Source organism: Callithrix jacchus, chromosome 5, assembly GCF_049354715.1.
Source record: "Callithrix jacchus isolate 240 chromosome 5, calJac240_pri, whole genome shotgun sequence".
In the NCBI taxonomy this organism is placed as follows: Eukaryota; Metazoa; Chordata; class Mammalia; order Primates; family Cebidae; genus Callithrix; species Callithrix jacchus.
Genome location: NC_133506.1, coordinates 41,931,052 through 41,957,909, shown reverse-complemented (window position 1 = coordinate 41,957,909; position 26,858 = coordinate 41,931,052). Strand labels below are relative to the sequence as shown.

At 49.3% G+C, this 26,858-nt stretch overlaps 1 protein-coding gene across 15 annotated transcripts; it reads right to left on the bottom strand.

Moving 5' to 3' along the window:
- Nucleotides 1–799: 799 nt before the first annotated feature.
- SLC2A10 (solute carrier family 2 member 10) lies at nt 800–23,910 on the bottom strand. Of its 15 annotated transcripts, none has more exons than XR_013536362.1 (5): nt 23,808–23,910; nt 13,503–14,780; nt 12,836–13,007; nt 10,320–10,455; nt 800–1,016 (listed from the first exon to the last, which is right to left on the bottom strand). XR_013536362.1 is itself a non-coding variant. In XM_035298787.3 (5 exons), exons 1-5 carry the CDS (start codon nt 23,809–23,811, stop codon nt 953–955), a joined length of 1,605 nt encoding a protein of 534 aa, XP_035154678.1. In that variant the 5' UTR covers nt 23,812–23,910; the 3' UTR covers nt 800–952. The 15 variants fall into 15 exon arrangements, 11 of the variants coding, with proteins under 11 accessions (XP_035154678.1, XP_078231612.1, XP_035154677.1 ...); XM_035298787.3 differs by having other exon boundaries at nt 12,836–12,958; XR_004742907.3 differs by lacking the exon at nt 800–1,016 and adding an exon at nt 3,714–5,405.
- Nucleotides 23,911–26,858: the final 2,948 nt, after the last annotated feature.

Genomic DNA, 26,858 nt, shown 5'->3' with positions numbered 1-26,858 from the left:
GGAAGAGAGGTTTTGTGACAGAAAAAAAACTGAGAACAGAGGCAAAAGGAATAGCATCATCCTAGTCCTAGATCAAGCTGAGCCTTTCTGAAACCAGAACTATGATGTTTTTAGTCCAGAATGAGTAGGTTCCCAGGTAACTTAAGCCTGCTTGGTTTCCGTTTCTGTCTAAAAGTTTTCTAAGTAATCCAGGGAGTCAAGCATTGGATGGCTGTGTGGTCCAAACAGCCTTGATGATTTTTTTCTTCACTCATGCCTTCTAACCCTGTACATTAATACACCTAGAAAAAATTTTGAATTCTTCTGGCATTCCCTGCGTTCCACTCCTAAAGGGGGGATGTAACTGAGAAGGTGGCGTTACAAACAGATATTCAGGGCTTTCCACTTAGTGGAATCTGAATCCTGAATCCTGGGAGTGATTGAGATGTGAAGAAAATATAATGGTCTCTCCTTTGCAGAAAAATCAATTCAGGTGCCCTGACATTTCCACCTGATGAGGCTTTGGAGGAAATGTCCTGCTCTTCATGGGAGGCCACAGGTGCTTTCATTAAAGCCTGCCCTGTGACTGACCCCTTCTGAGTGGCAAGATTTGGCTCTTCCAGCTGGATCCTGGGGGTGACCAGTGGAGGGGGGAAGGGAGGACGACGGGGAGAACTCAGGTCGAGGCTCCAGGAGGACGCTCAGTTTGCAGCTGACCTCCCATCCTCCGTCCAAGTGCCTCGATGGCCAGCAAGGGGCTCATCCAGGCTGATTCAATGTTAAGGACTCCTTTTAAGAAAAAAACAAACTACACATATAGTTAAGTATGGATGTGAATATTTATTTAAAGTGGGAAAAGGAATCACTGCAAATTGGAAATGTTAGAAAGTTGGCAAATGCCATGAACCCCTGAAAATCCAAGTGAATAACCAATCACCATCATCGTCGTCACCACCTGCCGGAACCACCTCTGTTAACACCTGTTTGACTCCAGTTTGGCTGCAGATTGTCTTAGAACAATTTCACAGGATTCTTTTCTACAGTGAAAATAAAAAGGTAATTTAATATTTTCTTTAGGCATGTTCACTTTTTTATTTTATTTATTTTTGAGATGGAGTCTTACTCTGTCGACCATGCTGGAGTGCAGTGGCGCAATCTCAGCTCACCGCAACCTCCACCTCCCGGGTTCAAGCAATTCTCCTGCCTCAGCCTCCGGAGCAGCTGAGACTACAGGTGCACGCCACTATACCCGGCTAATTTTTGTATTTTTAGTAGAGATGGAGTTTCACCATGTTGGCCAGGCTGGTCTCAAACTCCTGACCTCAAGTAATCCGCCCATCTCAGCCTCCCAAAGTGCTGGGATTACAGGCATGAGCCACCACGCCCCGCCTTAGGCATGTTCACTTTAAACTCATTTTTTAAAATGGATATTTTAGAGAAATTTCCTTTGGGTCCACAACTCATAATTGTGTTGTTGTATCTCACGTCACTCTTGGGCTCCATGGTGCTTCCTGCCTTGGGCAAGTGGGCAGGAAACTCCAGCCCTCTGACCTCCATTGGCAGTGGTTCCCTATAGATGCCTCCACCTTCTCTTGTCCAGCTCCTCTGGGTTCTCGGCAGCCCCAGTTTCACCTCACACGTGGCTGGTCCTCGAAGGCAGGACATGGGGGAAGTGGCTGTGAACACTTTGCTTAAAGTCCCAAGCAGGAAGTGGAGCCACATCTTTTTCTGATCCTTCTCTTTGGGGTCAAAGATAAGGTTTGTCAGGGGCAAGGGAACACTGGTGCCAAGTGAACGTGGTGGCAGTGTCGGCAGCCCTCCGGCTCTGATCAGTTCAGGATCTGCACTGTCTGATCCTGTACTTCATCTTTTCCTGCTTGGGAATACCCTAACCTTTCTCTTTCTCCACCCTATTCATCCACCCTTTTGGGTCCCTTGACCTCTAATGTCTGCCCTTGCTGATGCTGACAAATAGATGATGAGGAAAGCGTGAAGGCCCCGTAGGAATTTTGTGAGCCTGTGCCTTCCCCAAGTAGAAGACAGAACTGTGCTTTCCCAGTATCCCCGGAAGCTATAATCATGTGACATCACTCTGCCAATCAGATGCATCCACTCAAGTCTTTGATTCCAGAATTGGTGATGCAGAGGTGCAAGTACATGCAAAGCCACCCTTGGGAAAAGCATTCCGTTTCCAGAGGCAGCACTGATAGAGGAGTCTCTAGCAGTGGCCTTTACCACTCAGCATTGGCAGGGAAGCACTGCTCTGTCTGGGCTTGGTGATGGTAGCCAAGGCAACCCACTGGACAGTCTTGATCTTGCTATGGTGAGGCACAGTCCTGGCTATGTAGTTCTAAGCCCAGTTCTCTGCCCCTCTTAGAAATTCACTGAACTGTGTAATATCCTTTAATAACTTAATACCTTTTTTTTTTCTTAGTGTGGATACTCGTTTGCCACTAAATCTTGGCTCCACCCAGTGGCTCATGCCCGTAATCCAGCACTTTGGGAGACCGAGGTGGGCAGATCACTTGAGGTCAGGAGTTTGAGACCAGCCTGGCCAATATGGTGAAATCCCTTCTCTACTAACACAAAAATTAGCTGGTGTGGTAGCGTGTGCCTGTAGTCCCAGCTACTTGGCAGGCTGAGGCATGAGAACTGCTTGAACCTGGGAGGCAAAGTTTGCAGTGAGCCGAGATTGCGCCACTGCACTCCAGCCTGGATGACAGAGCAAGACTCTGTCCCCCTCACCAAAAAAAAACTGGAGCAACCTTAATCATATCCCTGAACTCAAATTGGGTAACTCAAAGTTTAATAAAGGATCTATTTTCCAAGTTGAAGGCTGGATGTAGGGAAATCGCAAGGCACAGTGCAGTGCCCCAGGATGAGTAATTGAGAGAGGGTTACCACCATCAGACTTGCTGGGACAAAGTGGGTAGAAATTACGTGAATCTGGAGAGAAAGGTGAAAAGAGCTGTAAGCTAGGGAGGGATCCATGGGAGAAATATTCCTATTCATTCTTCTCCCTGCCTACTACCAAACACCAGGACTCCTGACCCAACCAAAAGCTGAGCATGGAGGCCACTGATGGAGCCCAAACAGGTCAACCTGCTGAGGAGGAGGTAGAGGTCGAATTTGTTGAGGCAAATAAATACAGAGTTACTGGTTCAAATCCTCATTCCCAATCAAACTATTTTTGGAAAGGAGGATTGGATGGAGAAAAAGGATAGAAAGGAAAGATGGAAGAATTTTAATTTGAATCCTAGTACACAGACACTCAACATAATTAGAAGGCGAAATAAGTATCATGGAGGAAATAACACGGGACTTGGAATGGTCCAATGGAAAGTGAGGTTGGTGACTCAGGAGACAGAGAAGCTCACCAAGGTGTAATGTGGGGTTGGTATCTCCCCAGCAGTCCAGGTAAGGGGATAGTCCTAAGGTAGAAGGATGGAGGACAGGGCAGAGATAATGGACAAGTCTGTAATTTTGGTAGTGGCCCTCTGTAGTGGTCAGGCTGTCTGGCTGCAAGTAACAGACACATAAAATAGCAGTGGCTTAAATGAGCTAGAAGGTATTTCTCTTTCAACCAAAGATTAACATGATGCCATTGAGGGGAGAATCGGGGAGAGATGCGTGGTGTCTCCCCTAGGTCTCTGTAAGAGTTACTACATATAAATAGCTCAAAGGCACAGATGATAGTAAAATGTAGTAAAATTAGATAACGAATTTTGAGTATATTTTTGTTTTAATATAATTTAATTATAAATTTAAATCAATTAATTTGTTAAAAATGTCTGTTTACCAACTCGCAAGAATCCTGAAAATGTAGCAATCAGCTTTCACAAGCCAGCAAAGCCAGCTCCTGCACACCACTGGGTACAAGGGAGAAGCATCTAGAACGGAGAAGATAGGAGAACTCAAGGGGGCAGAGTCCGTGGGGACTCAGTCAGCACCCACGTGTGCAGGGATGGATGACAAATCATCCAGCACCTGTGTTAGCTCTTCATTCTCCCCAGCATCTGGGAGCTTCTTGACAATCCCTTCCTTAGGTGATCTCTGGTCTTAGCTACTTGCTCAGTCCCCCATCTGATTCACCCTGACCCTTTACAGGGTTCAAAGGAGGGATCTGGTAATGAAGGATGAGTAGAAATTCCCCAGGCCCTGGACCAGCTGGGGACCCTCCTGAAGGGAAATAGGGTCTAAATCTACCCCTGGGACATAACTGTCCCCATTCTGCAGATGAGGAAACTTAGGATTGAGGGAGTTATTATTTTCCCAAGTTCAAGGTCTGCTGAGAGGCAAAGCCAATACTGTCAAGCAGGTTTTTTGGCCTCCAAACCAGTCTCCTTTCTGCAAAGCCACCCTGCACCATCCTGGAGGCAGCTCCTGGACCAGCATGCAGAATTCCAGTTCACTGGAGTGAAAAGAAATCTTAAGAATGACCTGGTTCAGACTTCCCATTGTACATGAGGGCAAACTGAGGCCTGCGGTCATTCATACTGCAATGACACCAGCTGACCAAGGACTAGAGCTGAGGCCTCCTATCAACCAGGCAGAGTTGCTGGTAAAGGATAAATATTCTGGGTAAGAGAATTAGAGGAGCTGAATAAAACTCAGATAAAAGAGTCAAAAGGCCTGTAATCCCAGCACTTTGGGAGGCTGAGGCAGGTGAATCACTTGAGGCCATGATTTTGAGACTAGCCTGGCCAACATGGCAAAACCCCATTTCTATTAAAAATACAAAAAGTTAGCCAGGCATGGTAGCATGCGCCTGCAGTCCTAGCTGCTTGGGAGGCTGAGGCACAAGAATCGCTTGAACCCAGGAGGCAGAGATTGCAGTGAGCTGAGATCATGCCAGTGTATTCCAGCCTGGGCAACACAGTGAGACTCTGTCTCAAGAAAAAATGAAGAGTCAAAAAAGAGACTTCCCCCACCCAAAAATGTCCCAGCCAGTTGAAAAAAGATATTAGAGAAGATGATATCCTCATTTGGATTTAGAGGTGGTATCAAGGAGAGACTTCCTGCCAGGGTTGGTACCCTTGAGATTCTTTGAGAAAGTCCATGGTGCAACCAAGACTCCATAAAATATTCTTATTATAAATACTGCAGAGATGTACAAGTCAGTGGGGAAACTGAGGCACAAAGCTAGATCCTCAGAAACCCTCAGGGCCTGAGACTCAAAACAAAGAGTTGGGCATTCTCAGACTTTAATCCTTTTTGCCCCAGCAAAAAAAAAGACCTCCTTTGGGGTAGGGGGCACTCCCAAATGACAAGCTGGAACCTAGGGAGCAGGACGCTGGAGACAGTCTGCCAAAGCCATGGTTCCAGAATTTCCAGGAAGACGGATTCCTCAGGAGGCTGCAGAGACCTCGATGCGGCTGTACTGGATGCCAGTGGAGTTCTGAATGTGGCCAAAGCTCAGGGCAAACCTGTGAAACAGAATGTGTGGGATCAGGGCGTGGCAGGGCCTGGGGCCTTCCCTACGGAGTGGATCTTCCACTGGGGTTCCACTCCCCAATCTCATCTTCACTCCTACGGTGATCCTTCCTGCTTCCTACGTCAGTACAGATGTCTACCTTCTCTCTCCTGGACACCCCAGCAGCTCCTTTCTGGTCTCCCTGGATCTTCCCTGGCCTCCTATAGCCCCTTCTCATCATTACATCCACAGTGACCTTTCCTTTTTCTTCTTCTTCTTTTTTTTTTTTTTTTGAGATGGAGTCTTGCCCCATTGCCCAGGCTGTAGTACAGTGGTGCCATCTCAGCTCACTGCAACCTCCGCCTCTCAGGTTCAGGCAATTCTCCTGTCTCAGCCTCCCAAGTAGCTGGGACTACAGGTGCATACCAACGTGTCTGGCTAATTTTTTTGTATATTTTAGTAGAGATGGGATTTCACCATGTTGGCCAGGCTGGTCTCGAACTCCTTGTGATCTGCTTGTCTTGGCCTCCCATAGTTCTGGGATTACAGGCGTGAGCCACTGCACCTGGCCCATAGTGACCTTTCTAAACACAAAAATCTGTCACTCTTCACCGATATGATTTGGATCTGTGTCCCCACCAAAATCTCATGTTCAATTGTAATTCCCAGTGTTGGAGGTAGGGACTGAGGGGAGGTGACTGGATATTGGGGGCAGTTTCTCAAGAATGGTTTACCACCATCCTTTTTAGTTCTGTCCTTGAAAGAGTGAGTGAGTTCTCGTGAAATCTGGTCATTTGAAAGTGTGTAGCACCACTGCTCCCACCATGTAAGATGTGCTGGCTGACGTTCACCTTCTGCCGTGATTGTAAGTTTTGTGAGGGCTCCCCAGAAACTGAGCAGACACCAGCATCATTCTTCCTGTACAGAGTACAGAACTGTGAGCCAATTAAACTTCATTTCTTTATAAATTTCCTCATAGCAATGCGAGAATGGTCTGATACACCTGCTCAGAAGGAGACCGTCATCATGCTCAGCCTAACATCCCATCTCCTCACCATGGCTGACTTCCCTGAAACCAACCTCTCTAGTCCCTTGGCTTATCACACCCTGGCCACATGGGCCTCCTATGTCTCTCCCTTCAAAACCCCTAACTTGTTTCCACCTCAGGGCCTTTGCTCTTGCTGTTCCCTCCACCTAGAACATTTCTTTTTTCTTTTTTTGAGACAGAGTCTTGCTCTGTCACCAGGCTGGAGTGCAATGGTGCAATCTCAGCTCACTGCAACCCCCACCTCCTAGGTTCAAGTGATTCTCCTGCTTCAGCATCTGGAGTAGCTGGATTACAGGTGTGCCTCACCATGCCCAGCTAATTTTTATATTTTTTAGTAGAGATGGGGTTTCACCATGTTGACTAGGATGGTCTTGATCTCCTGACCTCGTGATCTGCCCACCTCGGCCTCCCAAGGTGCTGGGATTACAGGCGTGAGCCATCATGTCTGGCCACCTAGAACATTTCTTCCAGTTCTTGAAACTGTTTCTTCTGCTTGAACATTTCTCTCAGCTCTTGAAACCACTGGCTTTTTCTCATAATTCCAGTCTCAGCTCAGAGCAGGTTTCCATCAGTATCATTCATTCAGCCAGAGATATGATTAAAGATGACAGTGCCAGGCACCGTTCTAAGCCCTGGGACAGGGCAGTGAGTAAAACCGATACACAAAAACATCATCGTGCTTGTTGGAAATTCCTGACACACCTGTAACACAAATGCACCCATAGCTATTCACACCTTAGCTAAAGAAACTGTATCCATCTCCCACATCTGCCATTCACTCTCTGGTAAGTTAACCTGTCTTATTTCCTTCATGACACAAAAAAACTCTGAATTATCTTATTTGTGCATTTTGAGTTTTGTAGTCTATCTCTCTCCTTTACATTAAAATGTAACTTCCTTCTAAGTCCAGAGACAAAGTCTCTCTTGGTCATGCGTCTGTCCCCAGAGCCTATTACAGTGCCTGGCATATGAAAATATTTGCTGAAAGTCGAATGAACTGATTCCTGAGAAATTGGGATAAAACAGAAATTTCTGAAGGTGAATTTTTGTTATTATATCCCCCAAGGGATCAGTAAAGGTCTCTTTTGAATAGAAATAACCTGATAAGAAAGTAAAATAAACAACATTTCGGCAACCGATTGCCACTGATTGACTGTAAGGCGATTTGAGCCCTTTGTGTTAATAATGTTCCTAAAACAGGTAGAGGAGCTGGATCTGTAAGATGCAGGTAGAGGAGCTGGATCTGTAAGATGCAGGTAGAGGAGCTGGATCTGTAAGATGCAGGTAGAGGAGCTGGGTCTGTAAGATGCAGGTAGAGGAGCTGGATCTGTAAGATGCAGGTAGAGGAGCTGGATCTGTAAGATGCAGGTAGAGGAGCTGGATCTGTAAGATGCAGGTAGAGGAGCTGGATCTGTAAGATGCAGGTAGAGGAGCTGCATCTGTAAGATGCAGGTAGAGGAGCTGGGTCTGTAAGATGCAGGTAGAGGAGCTGGGTCTGTAAGATGCAGGTAGAGGAGCTGGGTCTGTAAGATGCAGGTAGAGGAGCTGGATCTGTAAGATGCAGGTAGAGGAGCTGGGTCTGTAAGATGCAGGTCTCCTTTTCCAACAAGCACATCTGAGGCAGAGGGATGCAGAACTCAGCCCACAGTAGTGGCTGTCTGCTCTACCCACATGTGCCTCCAATTTTGGGGGAACTAGTCTACTCTGTGGCATGTGGCTTGACTGGACTGTCAGTCAAGGAGCTCTGCCCTATCCTGGCTAAGTTAGGGGTTAGGAGGTGGGCACATAAATTGGGCTTGGCCAATTAGACTTTCTCCTGAGACCATGACTCTTCTATGGAGGACACAGGAGTGAAAACAGTTGATTCCAAATGTTCCTGCTGTCAAAATCCCTGGACATGCCCTGGTCCCTGTGTTCCCAAAGTCAAGTTTCTCTCTCTCTCTGTGGCCTCTGATATCAAGAGCCCCCTGAACTCCAGGGACAGAGATGATAAAACACAGACCTACCTCCAGACTCCACCAAAACCCCTAACTTCCTGTCTTCTCCAGAGTCATAGCAGACCCAGCCTCCAGTCCCCAAGGGCTGGCCCCGGCTCCCTCATGTGACCCCAGACCCAGCCTGACACCCCCACCTGCAATCACATCCTCCCTTACCCCAAAGCTGGCTCCCACCTGACTTTCTGCCACCTTTGCTTTTTGTACCAGATGATGGATTTGGAATCTTCTCCCAAGAAAACCAGTATGGCAGAGATTTCAAACAGCTGTCAAGTAACAAAGCCCTTGATTTTTAGCTGGGTACATGGCTGCCCAGATTGAAGACCACATTTCTTAGCCTCTCCTGCACAAAAGTGTAGCCAAGTCCTATACAAAAGCATATGGGTAGAAGTGACCTTGAGGACTGTGCCCACCCCTTCTCCTCCCCCATTCTCTGGCAGGTATTTGGGGGTATACCTCTTTGCACCATGCAGGAAAGGTGATATGGAAGATTGGCAGAGCAATAAGATGGAAGGAGCCTGGGACCCTGCATGACCTTATGGCGCACAGCTGCCACCCAACCCTGGACACCCAACAGACATTTGGACAACTTCAAGCAGCCAGATCGATTTCCTAACTAATGCAGCTGGGATGCTGAGGGGCCTGCCGAAACTGCAGAAGGTGTCACTCAACAAAGTAGGAGAGAGCATTCTGGGGTAGGGAGGACCAGGTTACAGGTTCTTACATCAGGAGCCAGATTGCGATGGGGCTTAGCAGCTGGTTCAGGGTTAGCTAGTCAATGTTAGAATGATTTTTTAAACACTTTTTATGACTTCCTGAAGTCAGAATGGGCAGTCAGCTGGTGACTAAGACCTACTTACAAGAGGTAACCGGGGACATTTGCCAAGGATGCTTAGGATTATAACACGTTGAAGTCCCTTCTGAAGATCCCATTCCGCTCTTCTTTTATTTGAACAGCCTAAGGTCTCAGGATGCTAAGATTCTGAACTTCCCTCAATGACCTGAAGACCTGCTGTGACCTAGCGCCTTCCCGTCTGGCCCATCTGACCCTCCACACTCTTCCCTCCCTCCTTTCCTCTGTTCCAGGCACACTGGCTTCCCTGTTGTTCCTTGCACATGCCGGATACACACCCACCTCAAGGCCTTTGTACTCACTAATCCTGTCTTCGTTGTTACATGGTGGGCTCCCTCTTACTAACTTAAATTCCACTCCTCTGAGAGGACTTCCCTCCCTGACCACCCTCTCCAATTCAGCCACAGCCCCTTTCTTCTTTGCTCCCCTGTGTCCACCTGGCCCTCTCAACATATTTTGCTCTTTCATTTTTTCCTAATTACCTGTCACCAACAAAAATGCTCTTATTTATGCATTTGTTGGCTTCTCTGCCCCATCAAATGGAAGCTCCTTGATGACAAGAACTTTGTCTTCCTTAATCTCAGCATGTTTCCTAAGGCTCTAAACACAGTCTGGCACATCGTAAGGACTTAATAAACAGCCACAGAATGAATGGGTGAACTACAAGTGTTTTGCATGCAGTGTTTGAAGGCCATGTTATAATGTTTTGCTTCTCCAAGGTCTCATGACTAAGATAGTTTATGGTTTTAAGATTCTACTCTTCTAGCCCCTTGTGACGCCTTAATCAATTGATTTTTAAATCCCTGTGAACTGGGTCTTAAAGTCAAATGAAAAGGCACTGTAGGGAAACACAAGACAACCCAAGGAAAACAACTTGTGCCTGGCTGGATGGAACTCACAGTGCCCAGGCAACAGGGAAGGCAGGAGGGATGCTTGCTTGCAAAGAGAAAGTACAAAGACCAGAATCCTGGAGCTGTGCGCTTGGGGTGTGACACGGTTCTTCCCTGAGACCCCCCGCTGTCAGCTTCCTACCGTCTCTTTTGGAACTGCTGGTCTATCTCTGCCAACGACTGGCCTTTTGTTTCAGGAACAAATACATAGATGAAGCCCAGGCCGAGGACAGCGGTCAGTCCATAGAGCAGAAAGGTCCAGGACAAGCCGATGGTGCCTGGAAACAGAAGGGCGGGAGTGTTGGCCCTGGACCGAGCACTCTGGCCCCACAGCCTAGGCCAACTGGTGGACTCTAGGTCAGGCATGGAAAGTCAGTTCACTCAAAGCACATGTTCCTGATGGTCAATTTGCAGAATGACCAATAAGCTGTCAGGGAAGTACCTTAAAGCGGAAATCTCACTTATTGTCCCACAGGCGGGGAGGAGCCAGGATGAAAGTTCACAAGCACAGAGACGATGGCAACTTGTGTTTACGGAAATGACCCCTCACCCACATCAAGGGCACTATTCCGTGGAGCACGCCTGGGCTCCAAAAGCCTGACCTGGGGGAATGTGGATCCAGCTGAGTGGCCAAACAGCTGCATGGACACGACCTTGGCAAAGCTCAGTTAAAACAAACAAACAAAATCCTTAGAAATTCCATGAATTGGGCATGGAGCAATGGCTCACACCTGTAACCCCAGCACTTTGGGAGGTTGCGGTGGGAGGATCACTTGAGCTCAGGAGTCAAGACCAGCCTGGGCAACATGGCAAAATCCTGTCTCTACGAAAAATAAAAAATAAAAAAATTAGCTGGGTGGGGAGGCACACATCTGTAGCCCCAGCTACTTGGGAGGCTGAGGTGGGAGAATCATTTGAGCCCCGAAGGTCAAGGCTATAGTGAGCCGAGATCATGCCACTGCACTCGAGGTGACAGAGACCCTGGAAAAAGAAAAAAAGAACACCAGAGATTCCGTGAATTGATCACTCAGAAAAGTGAGTTTCAGCCAGTTTGGCTTGTGACTGGTTTGGGACAGAGAACAAAAGCTGCAGTTCAGTCCTGGAGTCGGCAGGTGGTTGGCAGGAGTTTGGGGCAGCAGGTGGCTCAACATCTTAGCCCTTGCCTCCTCCTGGAGCCGCCAGTGGGTCTCAGAGCCAGCAGCCAGGATGGGAATAATCCTGAGTCCTCTGATGTCATCCAGTCCAAGTCAGAGCGAGGCTGTGTGGAAGGGTCTTTGTCAAGGTGGAAGATAAATTATGTTTTGGAAGCCATTCTCACCTCTGACAGCCATGTCCATACCTTCTTTAGGCAGCCTCCCATGACCAGCTGACCCTATCGCCAGCAGGGAGAGCAACAGGGTAGAAGTCAGGGAGGCTAGTTCTAGTCTTTTGATTCCCTGGCTGGATGGGGAAGGATGTATTTTCCCATCTGTGAAATGGGGATGATACATGACACAATTCTAATAAATTCCTTCCTTCCTTCCTATCTCCTTCCCTCCCTTCCTTCCTCCCTTCCTTGCTTCTCTCCTTTCTTCTCCTGTCTCACTCATTTACTCCACAAAAAGGAAAACGCTTGAAGACTGAGGGTGCAGGGAGAAGCTTGGATTCCCTAAGACTGGGGGTGGGGAGACAGTTATGATGTGGGGGAGGGGTTCTTCCACTGGTATTTCCCACAGCACTGTCCCCTGCCTCCCAAGTTGGCTGCACCTTTGAGAAGGAAACTAATGCCATAGGGAAGAGAAAAATAACTGAACCCTAAAAACTGTGCCTTGGGGTCCACAGTGAAGGAGCCTGTGTACTCTGGCCCAGATGAGCAATACCCACCGAAGACCAGGGCCTGGAGCCATGAGCATCTCAGCATCTCAGAGTCATCCCCTGGTGTTCTTGGGCCCACATAATTTCCACCCCATCCCTCAGACTGGGTTTCAATGCTAGGGAGGAAGAGATGATGTCACACAAACTTGATCTGAGAAAAACTTCCAGGCCAGACATGGCGGCTCATGCCTGTAATCCCAGCACTTTGGGAGGCCGAGGCAGGTGGATCATTTGAGGTCAGGAGTTGAAGACCAGCCTGGCCAACCTGGTGAAACCCTGTCTTTATGAAAAAGACAAAAATTAGCCAGGCATGGTGGTGCACCTGTAGTCCTGGCTATTCGAGAGACTGAGGCAGGAGAATCATTTGAACCCAGGAGACGGAGGCTGCAGTAAGCTGAGATTGTGCCACTGTACACAAGTGCAGTAAGCTGAGATTGTGCCTGGGTGACAGAGCAAGACTCTATCTCAAAAAAATTAAAAATTAAAAAGAGAAAAGCTTCCAGCTGGCAGGTGGCATGAACCAGTTTAAGCCATTGGGAGCAAATAAACACTGCTGCTCTTAAACCTGCCAATGACCTCAGACAACCTCTCGCCAGTATTGAGTGTATAGACTATCACCCATTAGCTGGCCTGAGGAGTTTAACAGTGCGTTTGAGGGTCCTGGATGTCATCTTGGACACTTGGTGATGTTTCTGCACAGAATAATAGTTCTGCAGCTAACACATAGGGAAGTCCAAAAATGTCTGCATTCAAGTAGGGAGCTTGGGCTACAGAAAAAAATGGACTTGTCTGGGAAGCACTCACCAATGAGATCGAGGAAGGAGAGGCTGATCAAGAGGTTGGCCGCCCAGTTGAAGCTGTTACAGAAGGCAAAGGCTCTTCCTCGTATCTCCACAGGGTAGATCTCGCTGAGGACAAGCCAGGTCACTGGGGTGGGAGAGCAGGAGGGCTCCTGGGCTTTGGTGGGACCTGGAGCCTGGCACCATCAGGTCAAATACACAGCTTTGCAACAATGGGATTTTGCAGTGTCGGGCTCCTGACCAAACTCCTCCCATACCACTGTAAGAATCCCGGTAGGGTCTCGGTTTGCTGAAGACCGAGAGGTTTTCTGGTACACGAGCCTTTCAATGCTGAGATGGGAACCCTTTTGGATGAACTGGGATGATTGGTTCTCACCCTATTCATTAATTTCCTTCCAGTTGTGAGCTATCCAGGGAAAGATCCAGGCTTTAAGAGACCTGAAGCTTAAATGACTTGGGGAGCCTCTTAAGGAATACAAATTGCAAGCATAAAATTAGGCACTGGCCCTGGGAGGAGCAATTGCAAGTAAGTGAAGGCCCTGAGGCTTCATAGTCAACCCACCTCTCATGCTCCTCCAACACCCTGCCGGATAGTCAGGGTGGGAAGTCCCCAACTGCCTGCTAAGAGGGGTAGAAGTCTCCAGAGTCACCTGCAAGAAAACTCCACTTACCTGGCCCAAACCCAAAGGAGAAGGCGCTGACAAAGACCATCAGGCAGAGCAGTGCGGTCCAGCGAAGCAGCGCATGCCCCGGGGCGGGCAGAGGGGGCCCAGGGAGGGCAGAGCTCAGGGCCAGCTGAGGAGGGGCTGCTCCAGATCTGGGACGGGGCCTGGTTTTCTCAGCAGCGAACAAGATTGGCTCCCTTTGGTCCTCACTGGTCCTTGGCATGGGAGGTAGAGAGGAGCCTTGCAGCAGATGAGAGTCTCCAGGGAGGCTTGTCTGCCTGGTGGCATTGGGCACAGCCAAGCAGCTTGGGCCTGAGTCCATGGGCACGGCAAAGCTGACAAGGCCTATACCACTGACCGACAGGGCCATGAGGGCACAGCCAGCTAGCAACAGAGCCCTGCGGCCTGCACGGTCCACCAGCCCCATGGCAATCAGGGTAGCTGCCACCTTCACTGCACCAAGCCCCACGGAGGCCAGCACGGCTGAAGATCCCCCATGGAAGCCAACGGACAGGAAGATGGTGGAGGCATAGGACAGCACGTTGGGCTGCCCTGTTAGTTGCTGGAAGAGCACCAGTCCCAGGCCCACTATGGTCCGGCCTCGCATGTTATCCCGTGTCCTGAAGAGGTCCAAAAAGGAGTACCGTGGCCTTCCCAGGCCCAGCTTGGGGGCCTCACCTCCCTGGAGTGGGATGAGGTCCTTGTGTGCTGCAGTCTCATCTGCATCAGCCGGGAGGAAAAGGAGGCTGAGGGACTGCAGGACAGCAGGTGCAGTGGCCCAGCCGAACATGTGCCTCCATCCCCAGGGGGCACCAGCCAGTGCATAGTTGAGAGCATAGGAGAGCAGGATGCCCACAGTGATGCCTGCCTCATAGAGGGACACCAGTACTCCCCGCTGCCGTGGCCCCACCAGCTCTGACACGTAGATACAGCAGGCCATGGAGGAGAGTGAGATGGCGAAGCCAACCACAGAGCGGCCCAGGACCAGCCAGGCCAGGGAATCAGCCAGGCCCAGGCTCAGGCTGCCTGCCAGCAGCACCAAGTTACTCCCAAGGATGGCTTGTTTCCTGCCATAGCAGTCAATGAGGAAGCCCCCGACCAGGGAGGCAACGAGAGCCCCCAGGAGCAGGCCGCCAACCAGGAGCTCCTGCTCCAAGCAGCTTAGCCCAAAGTCAAGCTGCAGAGGCAGCAGGGCACCTGATATGACTGCCAGTTCATAACCAAAGGTCAGGCCACCCAATAAAGACACAGAGGCACACAAGGTCAGGACAGGTGGGGGACGGCCTGAAAAACAAAAGTGACAGGGACAGAGTTAGAATGGTTCCTTGCCATACCATCAATCTATTCAACCTGCCCTCCATCTGTCAATACCTCCATCTATCCATCCATCTACTCAACTATCCATTCAGCCATCTATCTCTCTATCCATCCATCCATCCACTCTATCCACTCCATCTATTCAACCATCCATCCACTCTATCAATTCAACCATCTGTCCATTCATCCTCCATCTATCTACTCCATCTGTTCAACCACCCATTCAACTGTCCATTGATCCATCCATCCATCCATCCATCCAACCATCCATCCATCCATCCACTCCATCTATTCAACCACCCAACCACATCTATGCATCCTTCACCCATTCATCTACTCAGCCAAATATTTATCCATCTCTATGTCCATTTATCTGTCCCTTAATTCACCCAACCATCCATCAATGTATTGATCTGTCTATCTACAAATCCATCCATTCATCCACCCATCTCTGTATTTCATCCATTTCACTCATTCACACATCCATCCATCCATCCATCCAGATTAATCTATCTGGCATCTACAACATGCCAGGAAGTGTTCTTAGGGCTGTAATACAGTAGTGTCATCCAGGATCTAACATCCTAGAAGAAATAGGAAGATGATAAATAAGTATATAGTTTCAGGTGATGAAGATATCATGAAAAATGAAGCAGGGAAAGAGAATTAAGATTGATGGAGTAGCACCATTTTAAGTCCTCTCTAAAGAGCAAAAATTTGGGCAGAGATCTGAGTGACGTGAGAACAAAAATCCTAGGAAAATCTGAGTTTCTTCTTTTAAAACGTGAACTTGGCCAGGTGTGGTGGCATGCACCTGTAATCCCAGCACTTTGGGAGGCCAAGGTGGGTGGATCACCTGTGGTCAGGAGTTCGAGACCAGCCTGGCCAACATGGCAAAACCCATCTCTACTAAAAATTAGCTGGGCATGGTGGCAGGCGCTTGTAATCCCAGCTAGCAAAGAGGCTGAGGTGGGAGAATCGATTGAACCCAGGAGGTGGAGGTTGTAGTGAGCTGAGATCACACCACTGCATTCTAGCCTGGGCAACAGAGCGAGACTCCATCTCAAAAATAAATAAATAAATAAATAAATAAAACAAGAGGAGAGCTTATTCAAATTTATTGCAATCACTGATACAATTGAAATTGCTTCTGCCATTTACTTTCATATCTTCTATTTACTGTGCTATCACGATATTTCTTTTTACCTCCATTTCTGCTTCTGGTGGGTCAATTATGGGTGGGTTTTTGTTTCATTCTTTTCCCCACTGATTTGAGTGTTACACTTTCTATGTTTTCCTTTTCTCTTAGAGCAGCACCAACAGCATTTTCTGCAATGAGAGAAATGTCTCTACCTATACCATCCAATATGATAGTCGCTAACCACATGCGGATAATGAGCCCTTGAAATGTGGCTAATGGGATGCAGGAACTAATTTTATTTTCTATTCTTTTTTTTGAGACAGTCTTACTCAAAAGAGCACAGTGTTGTGATCTTGGCTCACTGCAAACTCTGCCTCCTGGGTTCAAGGATTCTCCTGCCTCAGCCTCCTGAGTAGCTGGGACTACAGGCATGTATCACTATACCCAGCATATTTTTATATTTTTTAATGGAGACAGGATTTCACCATGTTGGCCAGGCTGGTCTCAAACTCTTGACCTCAGGTGATCCGCCTGCCTCATCCTCCCAAAGTGCTGAGATTACTTACAGGTATGAGTCACCATGCCTAGCCTAAATTTTTTATTTTATTTTAATTAAGTACATATAAAAATAGCCACATACGGATGGTGGCTATCCTATTGACAGCTCACTCTTAATTTTTAACTCATACACTTAAATGTATATATTTCTGGAAGCATCTAGAATAATCCAGCAGTTTCTATGTCATGCACCCCCACCCTGGACCTGACAAGAACATCTGCAATATTATAGCCAGATATACGGAGAGTTTCTCTGGACCAGACACTGCTTTGAGCACTTTAAGAGCACGTTTAGGGCTGGGCACAGTGGCTCCTGCCTATAATCCCAACACTCTGGGAGGCTGAGGTAGCCTCCCAAATAAATAAAATTGTTCCATATTCCCCCCAACTGATTTGCATGTTACACTTCCTATGTTTTCCCTTTCTCTTAGAGCAGCACTATCTAGCAGCATTTTCTACAGTGATAGAAATGTCTGTACCTATGCCATCCAGTACAATAGTCACTAACCATGTGCGGATAATGAGCCCTTGAAACGTGGCTGATGGGAAGCAGGAACTAATTTTTTTTTTGAGACAGCCTTACTCTGTTTCCCAGGCTGGAGCATAGGAGTCCAGGTGAGGCCAGGAGTCCAAGACCAGCCTGGCCAACGTGGACAGACCCTGTCTCAACTGAAAATACAAAAATTAGCTGGGTGTGGTGGCACTCGCCTACAATCCCAGCTACTGGGGAGGCTGAGTCAGGAGAATCATTTGAATCTGGAAGGTGGAGATTGCAGTGAGCCAAGATCATGTCACTATACCCAGCCTCAGCAACAGAGTGAGACTCTGTCTAAAATAAGCAAACAATCAAACAAGCAAACAAAAACCACATTTAGTTCTCACCCCAACATTATGAGGTAGGCTCTGATATTATTTATGAATGAATAGAGTGATCATTGGGGGAGTGAAGTGACTCACCTAAGGTCAAAAGTAGTGAGTGCAGCTGGGCAACACAGCAAGATCCTGTCTCTACAAAACATTTTAAAATTGCCCAGGCATAGTGGTGGGAGCTGTAGTCCCAGTTACTCAAGAGGTTGAGGTGTGAGGATCACTTGAGCCCAGAAGCTTGAGGTTACAGTGAGCTACGATCGTGACACTGCACTCCAGCCTGGTGACAGACGGAGACCCTGACCCTAAAAAAAAAAAAGTTTCCCTGTGGGGGTGGGTAAAAAAAAAAGTCGTAAGCAGCTGAGGCTAGAATGAAAGCCAGGCAGTCTGGCTCCAAAGTCAAAACTCTTGACCGCCCCATTATATAACTGGTGCAATGTGATTTCACTCTGTTCTCTTGCTTCAGTCCCTTCCTAGCTCTGTCATGCAATTTTTGTGCAGAGGGAGGAGTTCCATGGGTGAAGGAATCATTCCCCCCCACTCTCACCCCGCCGTTCTGCTCATCTCTCTCCCCTGACACTCCTACCCTCCAAGGAAACAAGCTCTTGTCACTGCCTGGCTGGCCTGTCCTTCCTGTTCCTCACCACTGGTAAACATCCTGGAAGATGCTACTCAGATCCTGCTCTGTCTTCGCCCCCCTTTGCCTCAGCCTCCTGAGTAGCTGGGACTACAGGCATGTATCACTATACCCATTCCTCCCTCATTCCTGGGGTTTTCTTCCAGAAAGGAGAGTCCTTCCAGGCCATGTGAAGCAATCGAGGTGAAAGCCCAGGATTTGTTTGCCATTTCCTGGGCTCCTCCTGCAGTGAAAGGGAACCCAGCCAAAGGACTCACAGGTTCCTCCCACAGGTTCCACTGGAAAACACATCAGTGCAGGTTCAGGTTGCAATGGACAATAAAACTACATTACTACAAACATGAAGTAAAATAGTAATAATAACAGGTATCATGTATGGAGACCTCCTCTGTGCAAAGGCTTTACTTTCCTTCCCTCAGTTCATCCTCATAACAATCCTAGGTGAGACTGCTGCAATCATTCCATCTTACAGATGCGGAAGCGAAGGCTCAGAGTGTTTTCACAGCTAGGAAGCAACAGGATCAGGGCAGAAACACTGACCTGCCTGCCTCCCAAACGCATGCCCTTAAGAGCTCTGCTGCAATGACTTTCCAGCAAGAGCCAATCAGAGATAGGTGGGATAGGAGACAGCTGGGGTACAGGCGCAGAGGTGGAGGGGAAAGAGGGAAAACCCCAAGGGATAAAGCGTGGTGAAATGATACTGTGGCATGGGACTGTAGATGGAAAGGAGCACCCCAAAGCAGTCGGGGCTGTCAGGGAGATGAGGAAGAACATTCCCCTTCCATGGTTCCCATCACCTGAGTCAGTCCCACCACCTTAGCACGACAGCCGAGGCTCCTGATGGGCTGACCTAACTCCTCGGCCACTTCGCCTCATCCCGGACCCTGTGGCCCCAGCCTCCCCCACACACTCTGCCACACATGTGCTCACGGCACAGACTGCACGCTTTCATGCTGCTCCACCTCCGCACGTGCTGGACCTCCTACATGCATTGCCCTTGTTCCCCAGGGAAAGCTGCCTTTGTTCCTCTACTCTCCCTTTTCAGTCCCAGGTCCTGCGCCACCTCCCCAAGGAACCTCCAGGTATACACATCTGTTACTTGGCATCCACTCCTTGTCTTCCATTGTGGGAGTTGCCCTCTCCCTTGTCTCACAGTCTCTGGGTTTGGGTGAAGATGACTGCCCCAACCTCCACCCTCATGCCCAGCCCCACAGTGGTGTCCACGATCCACATCCAACCAATCAGCAGATTCTTGGGCCCCAGGCTGAGGCGAATACCACGTGGCCAAACCTGGGCCAGTGGGACTCAACCCTGGCCTGTTTGCTCACTGGGGGTGCCAAGCTGGTGGTTTACCTGGTTGGAGCCACTGGGGGCCATCTTCCCGGATGAAGGATTCCTGACAACACTGTCTGAGCCTCTAGATCCAACTGCGCCTGAAGCCATAGACTTCAGTGAACAATAAATACTCATTACCAATTTCTTTATTTTTCCAAAGGTTTGCCTGAGATTTTTTTCTTAATCTCAGTCCCCAAGTACCTTTTATGTCAACAGACAGCGACATTTGCTTAGTGCCTTTCAGTGGAAAAGTCCGAGGGAGTTCCAGATGAAATCCCATGCATCTTCCTCAACTGTCTACTGCACTCCCTTCACTTGCCCACATTGCAAGTTCCTTTATGAGTCTTCCATATTCAACTAAGGAGGGCAGGGATAGAGACTGACAGCCCTGCTTCGACACCCAAGAGGGACTCAGTGAAGTTTCTGCTGAATTAACAAATGACTGGGTAGGAGACCAGGGCTGTTTCACCGCGTGGCATTTCTGGGGCTGTGTCAGATACCTCTGAACCTAATTTTTTTTTTTTTTTTTTTTTGAGACAGAGTCTCGCTTTGTCACCCAGCCTGGAGTGCAGTGATGCAGTCTCGGCTCACTGCAACCTCCACTTCCAGGGTTCAGCTGGGAAGAGATTCTCCTGTCTCAGCTTCCAGGCACAAGCCACCACGCCCAGCTAATTTTTGTATTTTTAGTAGAGTTGGGGTTTCACCATGTTGGCCAGGAGGGTCTCAATCTCTTGACCTCGTGATCCGCCCACCTCAGCCTCCCCAAATGCTGGGATTACAGGCATGAGCCGCCACATCTGGCCGACTAATTCTACACAGCAGCCAGAGGGATCCTGGGTCAACCTAAGTCAGGCCTCATCACTCTTCTGCTCAGAGTCCTCCAAGTTTCCTATTTCATTCTGAGAAAAGCCAACATCCCCACTGTGACCTTCAAGGCTCTGCAGGATCCATCTGCTCTCACTGGGCTCCAGCCACACTGGTTCCTTGCTGCTACTGTCACACAAGCATGTCCCAACTCAAAGCTTGGTACCACCAACCTCTCTGCCTGAGAAGTCCTTTCCCTCCATGTCAATGGCTCCTTCCCTCCTCCCTTCTGATCTTTGCTGAAACATTCCCTTCTCAGTGAGGCTGTCCCTGGCCTTCTACCTAAAATTCAACCTTCCCGTAGCATCTAGCACTTTATATCCCCTTCTCTACTTGTTTTTTCTGCTAAGTCATCCCAATAGCTGTTGTGTGGCACTTTTCATCATCCAAAATAACTACATATTTTACATATTTATTGGTCTCCCTGACCTGAAAGTCAGCCTCAAAGGAACAGGAATGGTTTATTCTCAGCGGTCTCCCTCATGCCAAGGAAAGTTACTCAGCACTTGTTCAATCAATATTTGTTGACCAAATGAATGATTGAATGAATGAATAAACAAACAAATGAACTGTGGGGACGTAGGGAATCTGGAGAGAAAGGATCTTGACTCTTGAACATCTGGAAAAGTCCAGGGCCTGGAAGTGGCCATGGACAGGAAGCACAGTAAAGCCTGGTCCTCAGATTAAGATGGCTTAGGCCAGGCATGGTGGCTCATGCCTGTAATCCCAATACTTTGGAAGGCCAAGGCGAGTGGATCGCTTGAGCTCATGAGTTCAAGACCAGCCTAGGCAACATGGTGAAACCCTATCTCTACCAAAAATACAAAAATTAGCCAGGTGTAGTGGCGCACACACGTAATTCCAGCTACTAGGGAGGCTGAGGTGGAAGGATGGCTTTAGCCTGGGAAGCAGAGGTCGAAATGAGCCAAGACTGCACCACTGCACTCTAGCTTAGATGAGAGAGCCAGACTTTGTCCCCCACCCCAACCCAGCCCCCCCAAAAAAAAGAAAAAGAAAAAAATTAAGGAGAACAAATTAAGATGGCTTGACTTAAGTTGAGCAAGTGAGTTTCCTTTCTACTAATCATCTGTCTAAACACAGGTTGTATGTGAAGGTGTCCCTCACTAGAGGAAATCCCTTAATCCTCTAAGCTCCTCACTGTGGAGAGTAGAGATTCCCAGGCAGAGTCAGGGGGCAGGCGGAGGGGAGGGAACCCAGGTTTGGGATGCAAGTGTCTCCAGCTGCAAGTCAGGCTCCTGTTGGTGACACTAGAGCAGCGTCTCAACCCGAAGTCACAGCGCACTGGGTCCCTCCTGCACCAGAGACCTGCTGTGGCTTTCCCTGAAGCTCCAGGGAGAAGCCAGGAGTGAAACTGAACTGTCTGAATATCCTCTTGCAGAAGGCCAGCTTCCAGTGTCCCAGCCATTGCAGCCACAGCTGATACTTGGAGCACCCACTGGAGCCGGCCACTCTCCTAAGGGGCTGTGTCTGTGCCAGCTAGCTTAATCCCTACACAATCCTATGGCAATCACTATCGGCATTCCCATTTTACAGAAATAACAACCACACTGAGAGGTGTAGACATTTGCCCAAGGTAACATAGCTTGTAAATAACATAACACAGCAGGAACTTGAACTCAGGTAGTCTGACTCCAGAATGCCAATATTAGGTGCAATATAAAATAAAAACTCACCTTCACTCACCATTTACCAACTATAGGTAATGGGCCAAGCACTGTAAGTTCGCTTTTTCATGCCATTCTCATGGCTGCCCTGTGATAAGGGCATTTGATAGTGACCAGAGAATTTGGCAGGGTCTCCCAGGTCAAAGTGGGACTGTAGGACAAAGTGGGAGGAATTGGGGCTGGAACCCAGTTCTGCCCCAAAAGGCTACATAGAGAGCCCAATCCCTCGTCCCTGCCGTGAAGTGAGCAGTGTAAGAATTCTGGGGAGGACAGAGACCAGCAGCTGTGACTTGTGCCTTCCCCAGCACTAGCACCCAGCCCTCGCTCTGCCCATAGAACACACTCAGCAAACAGCTGTGGAGTTGACTTAGCAGGAATGGGAAGTGCAGAAGCAAGGGGCCAGGGCCGAGCTGAGTGTCCTTAAGAAGACCTTGGCCTCTCTGGGCCTCGGTTTTTTCTCAGGCTCTGGGGCACTGTGCCATGGGGCTTAAAAGGATGGACTCTTAAGTCAGAACTGGGTGTGTTAAGTTTTACCATTAATCCACCATGAGAGGCTGGGTGGTGCAGTGGTTAGGACTGCAGACTGGAGCCAGAATGCTGGGGTTCTTCCCAGCTTCTCCTCCCCAGAGCTGTGTGACCTTGGGGAATTCACTTCACCTCTCTGGGCTTTCCCATCTATACATGAGATAATAACACCTACCTCCTCTGCCTCCCTACTTCATGGCCAGTGTTAGCTACTCTGATTCTCCATAGAACGACTCACAGCCAGCTTTGAAAAGAGAATTCAGGTCACACCCCCAGCTCCAGTTTAAAACCCTTCTCCAGCTTCCAATGGCATTTGCAATAAAATCCGAACTTCTCACCACGGCCTACAAACCCTGTACACCTCTCTGACATCCCTTTGACCTCGGTGCCCTGCCCGCTGGCTGTGCTCTGGCCACCGTGGCCTGGGCCACACACAAGCTCATTTCTGCCCCAGGACCTTTGCACTGTTGCTGCCACCTGGAAGCTGTTTCCCCGGATCTCAGCAAGGCCCGCTGCTGAGAAAGGTCTCAGTTCCAAATCTCCTATTCCAGAAAACCCACCCTGACCACCCACCTACGGAACCCACGCCCTCAGCATCACACCACCCCATTATATGTGTTCCACAGCACCTTATCTCTCTCTGAAATTATTCATAAACATGTTTACCCAGCTACTTAACCAGAATGCCAGCTCCATGAGAGAGAGGATGATTGTCTATTTTATTCACGGCTGGATCTCCAACCCCTGCATCAATGTCTGGCACATAGTAGGTGCTCACTGAAGAATCAACGACTGACGCTTTGAGACTTCCGAATGCAGAGAGAAAAACAGAGCCCTAGTCCCGAGTCGCAACAAAGGCATTCTCTACTCGTCCCACCCCAATGCTGTAGAATCTCCTTCTCTGTCCCCTCTCTGCAGAAGCACGTCCAGCGCAGGGGGTGCGTCTGTTTTTTGTTCTCCGTTTCGTTCGCGGCAGCGTCCCCTGGCCCAACACAGTGCCTAGGGCACAACCTCGCTCAGTGAATCGACGAACGGCTTTGCTCCTTTCGGAGCCTCCATTTCTTCATCGGCAGACCAGGAACCACTGCACTTGCCCCGGGCTGTGGAATGAGGCGCCCGGGAGAGCTCCGGGGCCCTAGTGGGCGCCACAGCAAGTGAGGGGCCACTTTTTCCGGGGCAGAAAGGACGCTGGAAGGAAGCACGACCGAGCCCCGTCCCAGCCCCCGCCGCAGGCCTGCAGCCCCAGCCGACCCCGAGAGGCGGAATCCGGCCGGGGCGGCGCAGGCGGAGCCAGGGGGCGCGCAGTCTTGGGGGCGCGGGGGCGGTGTCTACACCCCAGGAAGCTGTCGGGCTCCTGCCCGCGGCGCCCGATTGGGACTTACCCATGGCGAGCGGGACTCCGCGGCGTGCTGGGGGCGCTGGAGGGCCGGGCGCGCATCCCCCGGGCCGGAGTCCCCAACGCCGCCGCCGCCGCCGCCGCGGGACAAACTTTCCGGCCCGCCCCCTCCTGCTCTGCCCGCCCGCTCGCAGCGCCGCCAACGCCACGTCGGCCAGCCGGGTCCCGGGGCCTGGAGGCGGGACGAAGGGGAACCCGGGACCGCCCCCGACTACCCCGGCCGCCCCGGCCTCGCAGGGACCCCCTCCCTCTCCCGCTCTCCTCCCAGGGGCCCCCGTGGGCTGTCTTCTGGGTCCCCCACTGATAATCCTCCCCTGGGGGGTTACTCCAGCCCGCTGTCCTCCCCAGGTCCCGTGAGACGCTCACGCACACGCACTTGAGCCGCTGACTCTCCCGTGGATTCATCCCTCATTCACTCCACGCTTGGATTTGAACACCTACCACGTGCAGACGCTACGCTAGGCTTGGGATGGGCCAAAGAACAAAACAGACAAGCCTTTCGTTTACATTCTAGGAGGGGAAGCGTTTACATTCTAGGAGGGGAAGACGAAAAAGAAGTAACTAAAGGATCCTGAGAAATACCAGCTAGTGATAAAGACTAGGCAGAGTTAAACTAGGGTGGTGGGTTAGGCAGGCACAGGTGGCTGCTTTAGCTCGCTGATCTGAGGAGAGGATGTCTGAGCAAAGACCAGGTATTCCCTACAGAAGGAACAGCAAAGGCAAAGGCTCTGGGGTGGGATGGTATAAAGAACCCAGAAATTAAGCCAGTGTCTGGAGCAGAGGAGGAGGCAGGGAGAGTGGAGGGAGACGGGGGCTGAGGGAGACGGGGGCTGAGGGAGACGGGGGCTAAGGGAGGGGCTTTGGTGGGCCAGGGTTAGGAATGTAGATTTCATCCCCATCAGCAGAAGAGATAACTGGGGAGTTCTAACTGGTTAAGGGCAGGAAGAGGGAGACCACTTGAGAGGCAAGGTGAGAAGTTGGTTTGAGCTCATGTCACAGCGGTGAGGTTGGAGAAAAGTAGGCTGATCACATATAGACTCCGTCAGAACTTACAGACTGGAAGAGGGGCAGCTTGGGGCTGGAAAAGGAGATCCAGAGTTCTGTCTTGGCTGTGTGACATTTGAGGTGCTCATCAGGCAGCCATGTGGAAATAGGTGGGTAGTTGGCTATGAGCCTGGGGTTCTGGAAAGGGGTAGCCTGGGGACACCACCACTAATGCTCACTCAGGCAAAAATACATGTACAAGCCCAGCACTCACATGGGTGCAGCGTTATCCAGCCTCTAATACGTGTTCACAGAATGGCACCTTCGCACACGTGCACCAGTAGTTGTACCCTCACCAGATAAAGTCACAGCGGCCCCTACCGTACAGGTGGATACACAGGCATTCTTCCAAGCTACAGACACAAGCAGGTATCTCAGCTAAGATGACAGCATCTGCAAGACCTCTGAGCCAAGGGATCCTTGTACAGTTCCGGAAATAATAATAGCTGGGGCAGTTTGAAAACATGGCTCCAGAATTCGTTGTTCCTTCCCTTGAAATCAAAGTGGGCTTGTGACTGGTTTGATCAGTAGCCTGCAGAGCAACACTGTGTTACTTCCGAGGCTAGATCATTGGAACACTGGCACCTGAAGCCCTGAGCCTTCATGTAAGAAGTCCAATTACCCAGAGACCCTACTGGTATTCCTGGCCTAGTGGCATCCCCTTCCCTTCTAGATGTCACAAGAAGTATCACTTAGCAATTTACTTCTAAGGAATAGAATACGGCAAATGTGGTGGATGTCATTTTCGGATTAGGTTATAAATGATGGTGATTTCTGTGTTGTTAGGTCTCAAGATCCCTCATTCATTTGCTCTGCTGAAGGCTTTGATCTGCCAAGTTTTGAGCTTCCCAATGGAGAGGCCCACATGGCACGAAGCTATTGAATCACGTAGCTAATGCCTCCAGGCAATAGCCGGTGAGGGACTAAAGCTCTTAGATCAACAGCTCCTAGGGAGCTAAATCTGACCAACAAGCTTGTGGTGAGCTTGGATGTGAATCTTCCCTCAGCCTAGCCTGGAGGTGACTCTAGTCCTGGCTGACACCTTGATTTCAACCTTGCAAGTCTCTAAGCTCTTGCTCAGAGCTAAGCTATGCTAAATTCTTTATCCTAGAAGGCAAACTATTTATCCTAGAAGGCATGAGATAATGTTTGTTTCTTTAAGCCACTAAATGTTGGGGGTAATTTGTTACACAGTGATAAATAACGAATATACATTTTATTATTAATTATCTTGATTAGAAAAACGAGATGGATCATCTCTAGGAGAAAGTAGGGATTCCATTATATCTACATGGACACTGGGAGGCTTATCACCCTTGGCCTTGAATCTCTCTTTCAGCCCCTGAACAGTTAAGCATCAGAAGCTGAGAAAGCAGTGAGAGTAGTATCTAACTTCAGTTTAATGTAATCGTAAGGGACTGAAAATGTCTTTGCAAAGATTAGAGTGTGAGAGAAATCTGGCATGGTTGACTCCATTCTGCCTCTAATCTCACAGGCTACCTCTCTTCACTTACTGATTTCTTGCACATAGGCCAAGCTACCATTGGAGGAATTTAGTTTTTATTTTAACTTTGAAGTAAGGCTGGTAATAATCCCTCCCTAAAACTAACCCCCTCCTTGCTCACGGACTGAAGCCACCTTTGTAAAATGAATAAAAGGCCATGAGGTTCAGATTATGGGATGGGCCTGAATTATGCTAACATGCAGGGGTAGTTTCTATAATTTCTATTGCTCGGGTGTCATGTGGCCAGAGGTCACAAGGTTTGTAATTTTCCCAATTGCTCCTGTAGATAACATCACTATTGTAGAATGTAACAGTCATCTTTTGAGATGGTTTTCATATTTTTACATCCTGGCAACCAGCGGACCCCCTCTGAACTGAAGATTGATGACTCGATGGGTCCTGTGGTCTCCATCTAGAGGCAGACTCAGTGCATGGGGCCATTTTCCATCTCAATGATTTCACCCCCAAACCATCAGCAGCACCCATTCC

Excerpts from the sequence above, each read along its gene's own strand:
- SLC2A10 (XM_035298780.3), bottom strand. Across the intron at positions 12,959-13,502 it reads CTCCTTTGGGTTTGGGCCAG|TGACCTGGCTTGTCCTCAGC; the intron begins GTAAGTGGAGTT and ends CTCCCACCCCAG. Across the intron at positions 7,992-10,319 it reads CAGCAGTTCCAAAAGAGACG|ATCCAGCTCCTCTACCTGCA; the intron begins GTAGGAAGCTGA and ends TGCATCTTACAG.